Source organism: Eremothecium sinecaudum, chromosome VII (assembly GCF_001548555.1).
Source record: "Eremothecium sinecaudum strain ATCC 58844 chromosome VII, complete sequence".
NCBI lineage: Eukaryota > Fungi > Ascomycota > Saccharomycetes > Saccharomycetales > Saccharomycetaceae > Eremothecium > Eremothecium sinecaudum.
Window position 1 is genome coordinate 695369 of NC_030898.1, and position 15106 is coordinate 710474.

Consider the following 15106-nt stretch of genomic DNA (forward strand, 5'->3'; position numbering starts at 1 on the left):
TAGAAATGCGTATCTCACCTAATATACGAAGGAGGGTTCTCTCCTATTTCGCATTTTACACCGTATTTTCTTTATGAGGTCATTTACAGTAGGTACTTAATGTTGAGTAAATAGAATTTTGTGGTATTAGCATAATTAGTACGAATTAAAGTCAACGAACTGTTATTTCAGAGGCCTTTTTATCTTTCCTTAAACATGTCGTCTACGGATTGATTTTGATGGTTCCAATTATCGCCTTGTCCGCCATCATCACCAGCATGTATGTCATCTGCATTTTGATGGAAGGAGAGCGATGGTTTGACAACAGCTGAGTCTAGGGTCCAAGATTCTAGGGCTGCCTCTGCATCCATAATAATCTGTCTGGAAGCATCATAACCATCATATGCGGGTCTTGTTTCACCTGGAGTGACTGGGGCGTCATCCAACAATTCCAGCAAAGCTTTACCGTAACCAGCAATCAAGGCAAACTTTTCAGACAATTCTCTAATGGAGTCGAACTGGTAGTCAAAAGCAGCCCTCAACTTTTCCCTAGTAATGTTAGATAGCTGAGCTTCAGCTACTAGTGATTCAGCCTCAGCGCGGACCAATTCTTGCTCCAAAACAGGAATCTTTGGAGATTGAGGTTCCTTGTACTTCAAATAGGCAATTTGATCAGTGATTTTTTGCTTACGATCCCTTGATGGTTGAACTGATGCTTCAATATTTCTAATGGACTTCATCGTAATACGGTATTGATCGTACCTGTCAATAAATTGGTCTTGCAATTCACCTAATTCATAAATTAAAACGCCCAACTTGTCAGTGACATCAGAAACATCGTCGTCATTTTCAGCACCCCATAGCGACAATTGCCTAGCAGCTTCGCGACGCTCATTAGCAACAATTTCTGTTGCTCTTAGGATGTTCTTTTCGGTTTTGATTAGGGAGGACAACTTCCTTGCCAGCTCTGGGCCATAGTTTCCAGCAGCATTCTTTCTGAAAGTAGAAGCAATAGAAGCTCTACCAAAAAACTTTGATCTAGTTGAAGATGGTGGAGGTGGTGGAGATTGCAAATCAGCCGCAGTTGGTGCTTTGTTGTTTCTTAAAGAGTAAGTTCTGTGCATCTTGACAAATGAATTCAACCTTTAGTCGTATCTTACAAAGGAAAACTTAATTAGCAAGAAGTGTAGTGGTCTTACAGAAGTGAAAACATCAATATCAATTACTTATTTGTATTACCCTTTATATATTACCTATCTACCCCTTTTAAAAAAAAATGATTTTTATTATCATTTTTTGCTTTTCAATAAGGTTCTAAAGGGTGTGTACTTTTTATATTCCCAAAAGGCTTACTATAGCTTAACAAATATTAGAAATAGACATCGCTGCTTGAATTTTTTAGGGTCTGAAATATAATCACAATAGTTTTTTGGTAATACAGGTAGAATAACTGTATACTAAAATATAGAATTTCGTAATCAGAACTGCTTCCACGGATTAAATGTTAATAAGTCGCTATGACAGACAGTTACGGTTATGGGGGGAAACTGGGCAGCAATGCTTAAAATCGTCTCATATTCTCGTTGTGGATTTTAATTATAGTGCTCTTTTACTAGAAGTCGTGAAAAACCTCGCCTTGACAGGCATAGGTAAACTATCACTTTTGGTGGAGACGAATAATGATGAGCATGGAACCTTTTTTGACGACAGCTCGTTACGGGTTCTGAATACAGAAGTTGAATTGAATTACTTGGATTGGGATAAGGCGGAATTCAGTAAAGCAAGTTTCTGGAAAAAGTTTACAGCTGTAATTGTCACTTCCAGTGCAATAAATGTTTTAAAAACTGTAACAGATTTTTGGCATTACAATAGTGATGGCCTCCTACCAATTCTGATATTGGCATATTCTATTGGGTTATACGGGTATATTAGAATATTTTCTAAAGAAACACATTGCGTGGTTGAGGTGCAATCGGAGAATCAAGTACCTGATTTACGTTTAGACGTTGGCTGGCCAGAACTTGATAAATATTGTATGAACATTGACTTAGTAAGTAAGGATAATGCGGAAATAGCAGAGTTACCATTTGCTACAATTCTTCGTCGGGCTGTGTTAGATTCATCTTCTAAACCTATAAAAACGGAATTAATGGAATATCTACAGCACTTACTTGTTAGGAATGGTGCAATTGTGTCAAATCCTTATTTGAACTTTGTTGAAGCTGAAAAGCATATTCATCTTGCCTTAAGAGACTCACGAGCAATTTCAGAGAATATACTGCGGCTCATTAATATAATACCTAAGAATTTAAAAAAGGTTGAGGACCCCTTTAACAGATCCTTCTGGATTTTAATTGAGGCATTAAGGAAATTTTTATCTTACCATAAACAACTGCCCTTGGCGGGAAATATACCAGATATGGAATCAAGTACTGTAAAATATTCAGAATTAAAGGCATTATACCAGAAAAAAGCGCGCGAAGACATGCTTCATCTGAAATCCTTGACAAAACATAATATTGAATCGGATATGATAGAACTGTTTTCTTATAATGTAAGAAATATAAAGGTTGTTAATTTTTCAGAAGTATTGAGCCCTGAAGGTTCAATTGAAATCCTAGACGCTCAAAAAGAAGAACTTGCACCTTTGCTGCAGGTTTTGATAGCTGACCAATTTAATTTGAGCGTCAAACTTAATGAACCATCCCATTTGAATTATATAGAGAAGGTGCAGGCGACAAAAGGTAAAAACCTTTACCCTGTTACCGCAATGATTGGCGGAATGGTTTGCCAAGAAATTATTAAAGTACTTACTCATAAATTTGTTCCACTTGAGAACGCTATCGTTTACGATGGTCTACTAAATAAACTAGAATCATTGAAAATGTGATTTGGTAAAGGGAATGGGATCTATAAATCATTAAAGGTACCCACAACTTCTAATGTCTTTTTCGCTTTTTTTCTTTGTCTAATAACATCTTTCCAATCTTCCTCTGCATCACTCTCCGTTTGCGAGCCGTCTAGAGCCAATTTATCCTCTATAGCTTTCCTTTTTATTGCCATTTTCGCTCTTCTTTCGTGCTTGTTCTCCTTCGTGGCCAACTTTTTGGACCAAGGAGCATTTGCTTTTTCTAATATACTCTTCTTGTCTCTTTCCTGCGTCTTCTTCTTCAAGTCCTTTAGTGCTTCTTTTCTCGCTTTTTCCTTTTGCTTGTCTGCGTATGCAAAGGTATCCAAGTCAATCGGAGGAGATATTAGCCAACCGTCCTCTGGTATTTTATCATTTTGTAGATAATTTTGAATTTCTGGCATTCGTGGTAAACGTAGCAGACTGTAACATTTTGCAAGGCCAATGTAGTCCAAACTTTGTAACCTGAAAATAGAGGAGGCAGTATGTTTAGAGTAATATTTGATAAATGCCACATAAACTTTTAAACCGTGATCGAATCTTGCGCGATCCTCTAAAACCCATCTCTTCAAAATGATAGAAAGATCTTCGATCTTTTTCATTTCTATGTCAACCTGTTCAACGTTGATGCCTTTAACTTCTAAGAAGGGTATATAGTCTTCTTCTCTCCCTCGATTCAATAATACAACTGCATGCCCCACCCTATTTGCTCTACCAGTCCTCCCACATCTGTGAAGAAATATATCTGCATCTGTAGGTGGATCCATCTGCAGCACTAAATCTATATCTGGAATATCAATCCCCCTTGCAGCCACATCTGTTGTCAGTAGTATCGCTCTATTTAAGTCCGATGTAAAAGTATCCAAAGTCTTAGATCTTGAACTAGTTTGCAATTTTCCATGTAGAGAATAAATATTTAAACCCTCTTCCATGTACCTCATCTTCGCAAGATGCTGTATAATTGAATAAAAATATGTCACTGCAATGCAAGTCGGAAAATAAACGATACACTTTTTATACCTGTAATTGTTGAGGATTGTTAACAACATATCTAACTTTTGTTCAACATCTACAGTGATATAACCAATCGACAATCCCTTGGGTGCTTTATTATCGACTCGAACAGAGATTTTCACAGGGTTCCTCATACCGGTTTGAAAAACCTGATTACCAGCACTGCTAATAGTTGCAGAGAATAAACCAGTCCTTCTTTGTTTTGGAAGAGACTTCAAAATCCCTTCAATTTCCTTCTCAAAACTCATTTCTAAAAGTTTATCTGCTTCATCTAAAATGACTGCACCACATGAGCTAGTTTTAACACTAGGTAGCCCTAGGAAATCAAGCAACCTGCCAGGCGTGCCAACCAAAATTTGGGGTCTATTATTAGCAAAAGATGTAAAATCGTCCCTAACAGTAGAAACATTCGTGCCAACTAAAAGTTGGGATCTAATTGGATGCAGGTTATCAGGGTAGAATTTTAAAAATGATTCTATGACAGTTTGGATTTGAGATGCCAACTCTTTAGTCGGAGTGATAATAATGGTGTGAAAATGACATTTTCTGAAGTTCGATCTATTAGCTTCTTCCCTAACAATCCTTTCCAGTACAGGAATTACAAATGCTATAGTTTTCCCCGATCCTGTAACCGATTCAACTACGACATCTTTATTTCCTGCAAACATGGGTATAGTTGCAGCTTGGACTGGGGTCATGGATTCAAAACCCATAGCATCTATAGCAGTCCTTATCCAAGGCAAAAGCTTGTAGCTCAGATCATCCCAAGAAAGTGACTTAGACATGTGTCAAATATTAGTTCCTTTGAGTTGAAGTGTAGTTAATGTAGAGATGGCGTAAATTTTGAAAAATGAGGTAAATTTTCTTTTTCAAAATTTACGCCAACTTTAAGTCATAAAAATGCTGTGACAACTTTAAAATCAATAAAACTAGCTAAAAGATAATTAACAGTATATGAAGCAAGATGAGCTTTTTGAAGAGAATCTTTCGAGTCGGCCATAAACATGTTTCTATACCAGAGGACTCAGAATACGCCCAATGGTCTAGAGAGCAGTTAATAGAAAGATTAATAAAATTAGAGAATGACGGTAAGAGAGCTGCTGAGCAACCTCTAGATAATTATGTACATAAGAAGGTAAGGGCAGACGACCATAGTAGTTATAAATCAAAGAAAGATAAAAAAAATATTGATTTCTCAAAATATAATACTAGGTTTATTGCGTTGAGATTTGCATATTTAGGATGGAATTACAATGGACTTGCCATTCAAAAGGATCCAACACCACTACCAACCGTAGAAGGTACTATTTTAGCTGCAATGCAGAAGTGTAAGCTTGTTCCCTCGATTACACCGCAAGAGTATAATTTTAGCCGATGTGGAAGAACTGACAAGGGCGTTAGTGCGATGAATCAGGTTATTTCACTATACGTGAGATCAAACTTGACCCTCGAAGAGCAGCTAGATCCGCAATCTGATTCTAAGGAAATACCCTACGTTCATATACTAAATCAGCTGCTACCGGTTGATATTAGGGTTTCAGCGGTTTGTTTAAGACCACCAAAAGGGTTTGATGCGCGATTCAGTTGTAAGTATCGCCACTACAAATACCTATTCAATGAAAATGGGCTAGACATTTCTATGATGCGGGAAGCAGCAAAATATTTCGAAGGTGAGCATGATTTCAGAAATTACTGTAAACTAGATGGTTCGAAACAGATTACAAATTATAAACGGAGAATAATTTCTGCTAATATTCTCCAAGTTGAGGGTGATATGTATTGTTTTGACCTAATTGGATCCGCTTTCCTATGGCACCAAGTACGTTGTATGACAGCAATTTTGTTCCTTATTGGTCAAGGTCTAGAAGACATATCTCTTGTGCAGAACTTACTAGATGTCGATAAGTACCCACAAAAGCCTGTCTATGATTTAGCTAGTGATATTCCTTTAATTCTGTATGACTGCAAATTCGATGATCTTGAATGGATAATTCCTGATTTAAGCGTTGACAAGGCCATAAAAACGACTAAGGCAGTAGACAATATCGAACTAGATTATAAGTTAAAGGCAACGGTATCCAATATAATGAAAAATATCATACCAAGAGCAACAGCAAGTGGAAAGACAACTATCAATATTGGTGATGGTAAAGGAAAAGTGACGACTAACTATAAAAAAGTGCTTGATAGAGATGTTATGGATAGTGTGGAAACTGTAAATGACAGGTTCAAGTTGCGGAAGGCCAGGAAACGGTCTTCATGACTATTATTTAAATTTAGTAGTAATTTTAATTCGATAAGTATTAATATTTGACGAACTAGCGGGAACCATCCCATTTGAACTATTTATATGCCATGTGTTATCCAGGCAGGATCCCAATAAAGGGTTTCTCCATTAGCTTGAGTATCAACCCAAAGTAATCCATTAGCAACCATTCCCTCTAAAACAGATTTACTGCGTATATTTTCCCATTCCAAATTTGCACGCAACAAAGACCGACTTGCATACCCTAAAATTGCACATATTTCCAATATTTTTGTTTGATCACCGGTAAGCTCATTTGGCACACTTTGTAGAAACTTCTTACCCCTAATTGCCAACACCTCAAAACCACCTTCTAAAATAGCAAGCATATCGATACACTTTTCAAGATCTTCCATTTGAGCCTCCGAAGTCTTGAAACACTCCTTGTAAAGATCATCGAATGCGATAATGCCACCGTTCAAATCTTTAGTAGTTCTACAAATTTCTATAACCTTTACGCAAACTTCGTAATAATATTCATCAACATGAAACAAATGTTTTTCTTTATCAAAAAGCGTTAAGGGGTCGATTCCGATCTTCGAACACATTTTTATGAACTTCGCTCTAAAGTCAGGATTGGCATGTAGCTCCTTATTATGGTCTTTAGCAAAACTCACCAAACGCTCTTGAAAAATGGACAGTTGATTCTTTAGCTCTTGACTTTGCCTATTTAGAATAGTCCCAGCATTAGAGTAATCTCTCAACCTCTCATCAAACGCAGCAACACCATACCTCTTCATTTCATAGCTCCTGGACAGGTTATTATATGTTTAATATTTCAGATATTTTAAAAAAGAATATTCCTACTTTTATAAACACCACGCTAAAAAATCCAATTACAAGTTATCTTTAAAGCAATCCATAAGAACAAACGAGTTAACAAATGGCAGAAGAATTAAAACCTGAAAATTGGACCGTATCCAGTAACGAAGCTCTCAAAATATCCCTAGCAGATGATGATGGTGCAGTACAATTTTCACCCAACTTTACCTATCCTATATTTGGAGACGCAGAGCAAATTTTTGGTTACCAAGGTCTTAAAATAAATTTGGCATTCGATTCTGTAACTTTTAAGCCATTTTTAAACGTCAAGTACGTGAAAAAGTTGGCTGCAGAAGTTGAGGATATTCAATCTAAACTTTTAGAGTTTTTACCCGCCCAAGATGTTATATTGAATGATGAAGCGAAATGGGTTGACAAATTTCATGCCGAGAGAAATTCTTTCGAACTCCCAAGTGATGAGTATTTAATTACAGAATATGAATTGGATGGAAGTACTTTTGTTGTATACCTTGTAAACCTTCAGGATTACCGCATCAAAAAGCTTCATAGGCGCATGCAAATCTTCTGCCTACTATTCATTGAATCTGCTTCATATATTGATGAAAATGACGCTAACTGGGAAATTTTCATTACATTTAATAAGCTAACAAAGCAATGTGTTGGGTATACTACCACCTACAAATATTGGCACTACAGAGGTGCCATCGAATTTAACAAGTCAGAAAAGCTGCTGAAGAGAGGAAAAATATCCCAGCTGATAATTTTCCCTCAATATCAATCAAAGAGACATGGTTCTAATTTGTACAATGCTGTCTGTGAAGTTTGGATGAAAGATCCATTTATAACGGAAATCACGGTTGAGGATCCGAACGAATCTTTTGATGACTTACGAGATCGGAACGACTTCAATAGGCTCTATCAGTCAGGTCTTTTCGATACTATCCCCAATGAGTTACCCATCTCATCGAAATGGATTGATAAAAAAAGAGCGGAGTTCAAGTTGGATAAAAGACAGTTTATACGGTTAATTGAGATGTCGTTACTATTTAAAAAGTCTCCCAATTTTAGATTACAAGTTAAAAATCGACTATATGAAAAGAACTTCGAAATCCTGTCAGAAATGGATGATCCAACAATGAGGGATAAGCTTCGGACTGCATTTCAATCTTTAGAAAAAGACTATCTGCGTATATTACAATATTTGATGCACAAGAAACATTCCATGGTGGAAGATATGAACAGTGAAGATGTTTCATCAAAGAAGTTGAAAGTATGAACCAGATAGTAATCAAAATAATTGAAATACTACTTTTTAACAAATTTTAATCCTGTATGTAAAAACGAATTGGTGTAATTTTACCGGCAATATTTATTTTTGCTGATATCAAGTGCCGTCTTTATATTCTTCAAAGTAAATTGGGAGGCAGTTGAATTATAACATATTAAGCAATTATTTAGAGTAGTAATTAATAATACATTTGCAAAAGTTCAAGAATTGAAATATTAATAGTAAAATGTTTTTAATCTTTAAAATAATTTCCATTTTATACTACATTTTATTTAATATTAAATCATATATTTCACGTGATTAAAAATATTTAACACTACTAAGTTAAATATTAGTTTTAATAATTTTAAAACTATATAGTGAATTGACAATATAAATTATATTTAAATTATTCATTAATATTATATTATAGTGTTTTATTATCTAAAATGTAGATCTTTATGATTAAAAATAAAACTCATTGTACTACAATTCCGAAAAATAAAAATCAGTTGTAATTAAATTATAATTAGTAACATACGTAAAGCTGTTAAATGGCTCCAAAACTATATATTTTGTAATGAGAATACTAGTAGACCATAGCATTATTTTGATATGATAGTGTTACTTAATTTTAAATGATTTATATGTTAAATTTGTTTGTTTCCTAGTTGTATATTCTCTAGGATATTAAAAAAAAGGAATTATAATTTACAAAACGAAAAAATTCTTCTCGATGAGAAGAAAGCTCGCATCATACTTGACATTATCTAGCATACGTCGATCACTAATAGTAGTTAGATATGGCAGGGAAACAAACAAAAACAGCCAAGCGGGCTAGATCCCAAAATTTGAAGCGAAATGTAACTCCGGAAGTAACTCAAGATTCTCAAGCTAGAAACCAAATGGCTCATGTTCCTAAGATGACTGAAGCTTCGACTCAGCGTAAACTATCCAAACTGCAAGCCAAAAAGCAACTGGCTATAACGCGATTATACGGTCAGAAAAAGAAGAAGGTTTATTCTGAAAAAGAATTAGATATTCCAACTCTTAATAAGGCTATCGTGCCTGGTGTTAAGATCAAGAGCGGCAAAAAAGGCAAAAAGTTCGTCAATGATCATGATCTTTTAACACTTAATAGATTAATCAATACTATTGGAGACCATAATGATCAAATCACAGAAAGTAAATTGGAAAAAGCAAAAAGATTAGAGGAGATCCGTGAGTTGAAGAGACAAGAAATTGAGAGGAAAGAAGACGAAAAGAAGGAACAGCTAGAGAACAAGAAGGATGAGATAAAACGTAAAGCTTCTATTGCTAGGTCATTGCGCAGAAAGAACAAGAGAGAAACGTTTCATGCAAATCCCCTTACTGCGGCTTCGGATGCTGTGAAACCGCAGAAGAAAGTTGCATTCGCATGAGATCAATATGATTAAATATTACAACTGTAATCTCAGTCTCTTGCGTTCATAATTCATCACTAAGTGGCTGTTCGGCAGCTATGGCATTTGTCTCTAGGTGCACGTCTACGGTTTTTTTAAAAATACGCATAACCTTCTGGAAGCAATCTAAGGAAACTTTAATTTAAATGGTTTTGGTTTTGGTTTTATTTTTCTCTATATAATATTCACATTCCATATAATCGTTAAGTACATCTATATGCAGCTTAAGCCTCAATCAATTCATTAATGATTATCATAATAAACCAATTTCTAATAAAAACGTAATCTGCTATCCTACCTCTCAGAAATTGGTTATATTACCATTATTGTAACGGGGCTAAAGAGAAAGATTAATGGCGCAAGTTGTATTTAGATTAAACATATCTTCTAGGTTTATCCGGAGAATTGAAATCGGAAGGCAGATGAAATAGAGCCTTTTTGATTTTTAATGGGTAACTAAGGGCAACATTGACAATCGCGATAGCAGGGAGATTAAAGTTTAACTTACATTACACTTTCTGGCCAATCGTTTCTTTGCTATATTTACCTAAACATGCTGTGCCGTGCAGTGGATATACTTTGATTGCTACGCGTCTTTATTTGCTATTGTTGATTATCTTAAGTAATTTTTAATCCCCTGTGATGCGTAAAATTAATCACTAGGTTGTTGATGAACATAGGAAACAGTATTCAAAGAAAAATATTGGGGTGCTTAACTAGAGAGTCATCTCTTAGAAACAGTTGGGGAATGTCTTCGACGGGTTATGCGCCGACCGATCCTCGTACCTCGGTTGACGTATACCCGGTTGGTTGTAATACAGCCTCATGCACCACTTCCTTATGGTGATATAAATTGCTAAAATTGTTGATCTGATTTTATTAGGGATAGGCGTGATTGCTATAAATTGTCAATCTCATGCATGCATAGGGAAAGTTTCATAGAACTATTTTGATTAACTTAATTTAGATATATAATATAATAGTTCGGTAAGAATATAAGAGATTAAGATAGTAAGGAAAGCACTTAGTCCAATATGTTACCTACCAGGGTTGTGCAGTTAGTCCCAAGCGTTACAGTCTTTAGTAGTTTAATTGCTGGTAAGACTCATTTTAGTACTACGGGCTACAAGTATAATCCAAATGACAAGCCGGAACCTGATAAGTTATTGAAGGATATTGCATCGTATGTTCATAATACGAAGGTTACATCAAAACCAGCATTCGATACAGCTAAGTTGTGCTTTTTGGACACGTTAGGGTGTGGTCTCGCTGCCTTAAAACATAAGCCACCGCAAAGAATTATTAAACCAATAGTTCCGGGTATGTCAGTTCCAAATGGAGCGAAAGTCCTTGGTACGAAATATAGGATGGATCCTGTTGCTGCTACTTTTGCACTTGGTGCGCTATTTAGATGGCTAGGCTATAACGATCGCTGGTTAGCTTCGGAATGGGGCCATCCATCTGATAATTTAGCAGGAATATTAGCAGTCGCGGATTATATGACTAGACTATCCAAGTCAAGCGGTGGCGATGAAGGTAGGTTCTTTACGGTTCATGATGTATTGGAGGCCTTAATTAAAGCATATGAAATACAAGGAATAATCGCGCTGGACAATAACTTTAATGAAATTGGACTTGATCATGTTGTCCTTGTCAAAATAGCAACTGCCGCTGTTGTCTCGAAAATGCTCCATATGACTGAGGCCCAGACTGTAGAAACGATATCTCAAGCATTTGTTGATGGACATCCATTAAGAACATATAGATATCCACCAAATACTGGTAGCAGAAAGTTTTGGGCGGCAGCTGACGCTAGCTCTCGTGCGGTTAAGCTAGCATTTTTGGTGAAATACGGGCATATTGGTGGTGTACCATCAGTTTTAACAGCTAAAAAGTGGGGGTTTTACGATGTATTTTTCAACGGAAAGCCATTCAATTTCAAACAGAGAACAGAATTCGGTTCATATGTTATGGAAAATATTGTCTTCAATGTGTCGTATCCAGCGGAGTTGCATGCCCAAACTGCTGTAGAAGGCGCGTTGGAAGTTCGGAGAAGGTTAGATAGGTTAGGTAAAACTTACAAAGATATCTCATCCATTCAGATTAGAACTCACGATGTCGCCGCAGCGATCGTTGATAACCCAGGTCCTTTGCATGATTTTACTGAAAGAAGACATTCTATACAATATATGGTCACAATACCGCTAATTTACGGTAGATTAACTGCGGATGACTATTATGCCTCAGTTGCTCTAAACCCGGAAGTTGAGGAGTTGAGGTCTAAGATTCATTGTATTAAGGACGAACAATTTACTAAGGACTATCATGATCCTGAAAAGAGAGCAATTCCTAACGCATTGAGCGTTCAATTGAAGGATGGTACCGTTGTTGATGACGTCTTGGTTCAGTATCCAATTGGACATAGATTTAGGAGAAAAGAAGCTGTCCCCTTATTGCTAGAGAAGTTCTATCAGCATCTTTCGGAACATTTCCATGGTAATACAAGCAAAATAGAATCTATAATGTCCCTAATTTCTGAGCAAGAGTTTGAGTATATGCCAATTGACGAGTACATTGATAATCTGTGTTAATGAACCTACATATTTAAATAACCTTTTTAGTTAAGAGTTATTTGTAATGAATCAAGATATCAGATTTATTATGTTCCGGTTCACCCGCTGACGCTAGAGACGACTGTCGTATGTAAACTAAGTCGGCGGGTCGGATTATCCGGGTAACCTTTAACAATATCTACGCATTAAAAAAAAAGTGAAAACAAAAATGTAAGACTTCTAGAATGGAAGCCAATGTACATCGTAAAACACAAGTTGTAATTACGGAGATATTATGGCTAATACGATTGACACTTCAGCGTTAAAAAGCGTCGCTAGTCAAGATGCTCCATTGAAAGGAGTTTCTAAGACTTTTAATGATTTGATTGAGACATCTAAAAACCTACCATCCACATCGTCAGAATTGGGGTCGGTTTTATTAAATGTCAATGAAATTAGAAAAAGAGCAGCAGAATTGAGAGCAAAAAATACGGAGCTAAGGTCTTCTCATCATACTAGAGCTCATTACTTATTAGCGGGAAGTGGACTGGCCATTCAAGACGTGGAATCTTCCCTAAAGGTTCTAGAATCCAGACAACTACTTGAACAAAATGTGCATAACAAAATTCTGGATGGAGATCTGGATACCTACCTGAGAAACAAGAAAGATGAGAATATTCTTTCTTCAATTGAGCAGTCATTATCCTTAGCTGCTAAAGATTTTGATAACTTTGTAAACGCTAACTTCAATCTAGACTGGAAACAACGCAAGGAAGAAGTTCGCAGTAGCTTTTTGGGAATTATGTGGAAAAACGATTCAGCTTACAATGCTTCGGCACCAGTCAGTGATAGTTCTGTTGTTACGTGGCCAAAAAAGGGAAGTGGCATCTTGGATGGCGAATCAAAGTTAAACATTAATGAGAATTATGTGGTTAGAGAAAAATTTGAAAGATACGCAAGAATCGTCAATCGGTTCAATAATGCCAGGCAATCTAACAACAGTTTCCCATTCGCTAAGGAATTTATTGACGTTTTCGATAACTCGGCTGACTCGAAGCATAGACAGTTGTTAGAGGCCTGGAAATTTTTGGATTTCTATCATTCGGAAGCAGATTCAATGAATGTAGTCGAAATTTCAAAAAAATATCTCGAAAACCAATTTATGGAATATGTTGACACACTATATAAGAAGAATCGCAATGGGGGTTTACCAACTAATATAAATAAGGTCAAATCGTTCATCGAAAGCAAACTAAAAAATCCAAATAATACATGGAAGTTTGGAAATTTAACGGTCGTCAATGGCATTCCTGTATGGGCGTTAATATTCTACCTCTTAAGGGCTGGGCTAGCTCAAGAGGCCTTAGAAGTTGCCATTAATAATAAGTTAAGCTTGAAAAAAGTTGAGCAATCTTTTCTAGCTTATTTCAAAGCATATGTGGCATCAAAGGATAAACGTCTCCCTCAAGAATTTGTTACGAGGTTGCATACTGAGTATAATCAACATATTAAGAATTCTTTGGATGGCGATCCTTTTAGATTGGCCGTATACAAGATTATCGGAAGGTGTGATTTGACTAGAAAGAATATTTCGACAATTACATTAAGCGTTGAAGATTGGATGTGGGTCCATTTTATGTTAATTAAGGACGATATTGCTAATGATGACCCTGTATATGAAAGGTACAGCCTGCTTGATTTCCAAAACATAATCACGACATATGGTTCAGCTAGCTTCAGCAACAACTACTTACAAGTACTACTACTAAGTGGACAGTATGAATTAGCGGTCCAATATGCATATTCAATTAACGAACTTGACGCCGTTCATCTAGCAATTGCTTTAGCTGATGCCAAACTCTTACGGGTAACAGATAATGTTACAGATGACGAGTTTTCGGTGACCCCAAATAATGAAAGAAGAGTGAATTTTGCTAAGATTTTGGGTAATTATACAAAATCCTTCAAATTTTCGGATCCACGTATTGCTGTGGAGTATTTACTTTTGATTGCATTAGTAGATGATAAGAAACAAGTTGAACTTGCCCATGAGGCGCTGAGAGAGTTGGTATTAGAAACAAAAGAGTTTACTATTTTACTTGGTAAGATCAATAGGGATGGAACTAGAATACCAGGTATTATCGAAGAGAGGCAGCCACTCTTATTTTTGGCAGATAAGGAGGACTTTTTGCATAAGATAACAGAGCAGGCGGCTAGAAGGGCAGATGAAGACGGAAGAGTACACGATAGCTTGCTCTTATATCAATTATCAGAGGAATATGATATTGTTATCAGTATTGTAAACAAACTCTTGAGTGAAATGTTAAGTAACACAGATTTGGACCAGCCCTTACTGAAGCAAGATGATAACAATGAAACAAATCCTTTCTTGATTGCGAAGAAGCTAATTGACGTTTATATCAAGAATTTGGAAATCTCAAAGAAGGTTCATAGAAAGAATAAGGAAACATGTATTTTGTTGTTAAAGCTAGTTGATATCAGACGGACTTATATTGCCCGCCAGTATCAGAATACCCTTAATCAAATTGAAGAACTAGATTTACTTCCATCGGTAGATAGTTCATCACCCAGAAAAAAAGCACAAGAATTCCGCAACCTTGATGAATGCATTATCAAGAACATCCCCAACTTATTAATTATTGCAATGTCTTGTGTCTCAAACCTAATTAAACAACTAGGGAAGGGTCCATTCGTCAATTCAGCTACTGAGGCCCAGATAGAAGCACTCAGAAGAGTTGCGAATAATTACATGATATACAGGGGAATGATCCAATACAAGATGCCTAGAGAAGTTTATAATGCCTTGATCAATCTTGAGATAGGAATATGAGGATT

The 15106-nt window shown here is 36.2% G+C and overlaps 9 protein-coding genes across 9 annotated transcripts, besides 4 other annotated features; 6 read left to right on the forward strand and 3 right to left on the reverse strand.

The window, feature by feature from the left end:
* Positions 1-179: 179 nt before the first annotated feature.
* Positions 180-1103, reverse strand: LSP1 (lipid-binding protein LSP1; the record flags this gene model as incomplete). The annotated part of the gene is made up of 1 exon (XM_018133507.1): positions 180-1103. The coding sequence occupies one exon, from the start codon at positions 1101-1103 to the stop codon at positions 180-182; it is 924 nt and encodes a 307-aa protein (XP_017989330.1).
* A 377-nt stretch (positions 1104-1480) lies between these two features.
* On the forward strand, positions 1481-2869 carry ULA1 (Ula1p; the record flags this gene model as incomplete). The annotated part of the gene is made up of 1 exon (XM_018133506.1): positions 1481-2869. One exon carries the CDS (start codon positions 1481-1483, stop codon positions 2867-2869), a length of 1389 nt encoding a protein of 462 aa, XP_017989331.1.
* A 20-nt stretch (positions 2870-2889) lies between these two features.
* On the reverse strand, positions 2890-4686 carry SPB4 (ATP-dependent RNA helicase SPB4; the record flags this gene model as incomplete). Its single annotated transcript, XM_018133505.1, has 1 exon — positions 2890-4686. One exon carries the CDS (start codon positions 4684-4686, stop codon positions 2890-2892), a length of 1797 nt encoding a protein of 598 aa, XP_017989332.1.
* A 179-nt stretch (positions 4687-4865) lies between these two features.
* On the forward strand, positions 4866-6164 carry DEG1 (pseudouridine synthase DEG1; the record flags this gene model as incomplete). The annotated part of the gene is made up of 1 exon (XM_018133504.1): positions 4866-6164. One exon carries the CDS (start codon positions 4866-4868, stop codon positions 6162-6164), a length of 1299 nt encoding a protein of 432 aa, XP_017989333.1.
* An 83-nt stretch (positions 6165-6247) lies between these two features.
* On the reverse strand, positions 6248-6946 carry SNF8 (ESCRT-II subunit protein SNF8; the record flags this gene model as incomplete). Its single annotated transcript, XM_018133503.1, has 1 exon — positions 6248-6946. One exon carries the CDS (start codon positions 6944-6946, stop codon positions 6248-6250), a length of 699 nt encoding a protein of 232 aa, XP_017989334.1.
* Positions 6947-7089: 143 nt separating this feature from the next.
* On the forward strand, positions 7090-8265 carry HAT1 (histone acetyltransferase catalytic subunit HAT1; the record flags this gene model as incomplete). The annotated part of the gene is made up of 1 exon (XM_018133502.1): positions 7090-8265. One exon carries the CDS (start codon positions 7090-7092, stop codon positions 8263-8265), a length of 1176 nt encoding a protein of 391 aa, XP_017989335.1.
* A 304-nt stretch (positions 8266-8569) lies between these two features.
* Positions 8570-8577: a centromere (Chromosome VII centromere CDE I element; Syntenic to Ashbya gossypii and Eremothecium cymbalariae Chromosome VII centromere CDE I element).
* Positions 8570-8755: a centromere (Chromosome VII centromere; Syntenic to Ashbya gossypii and Eremothecium cymbalariae Chromosome VII centromere).
* Positions 8578-8738: a centromere (Chromosome VII centromere CDE II element; Syntenic to Ashbya gossypii and Eremothecium cymbalariae Chromosome VII centromere CDE II element).
* Positions 8739-8755: a centromere (Chromosome VII centromere CDE III element; Syntenic to Ashbya gossypii and Eremothecium cymbalariae Chromosome VII centromere CDE III element).
* A 304-nt stretch (positions 8756-9059) lies between these two features.
* On the forward strand, positions 9060-9677 carry LOC1 (Loc1p; the record flags this gene model as incomplete). Its single annotated transcript, XM_018133847.1, has 1 exon — positions 9060-9677. One exon carries the CDS (start codon positions 9060-9062, stop codon positions 9675-9677), a length of 618 nt encoding a protein of 205 aa, XP_017989336.1.
* Positions 9678-10732: 1055 nt separating this feature from the next.
* PDH1 (putative 2-methylcitrate dehydratase) lies at positions 10733-12289 on the forward strand (the record flags this gene model as incomplete). The annotated part of the gene is made up of 1 exon (XM_018133848.1): positions 10733-12289. One exon carries the CDS (start codon positions 10733-10735, stop codon positions 12287-12289), a length of 1557 nt encoding a protein of 518 aa, XP_017989337.1.
* Positions 12290-12545: 256 nt separating this feature from the next.
* On the forward strand, positions 12546-15101 carry NIC96 (linker nucleoporin NIC96; the record flags this gene model as incomplete). Its single annotated transcript, XM_018133849.1, has 1 exon — positions 12546-15101. One exon carries the CDS (start codon positions 12546-12548, stop codon positions 15099-15101), a length of 2556 nt encoding a protein of 851 aa, XP_017989338.1.
* Between the last annotated feature and the right edge of the window lie 5 nt (positions 15102-15106).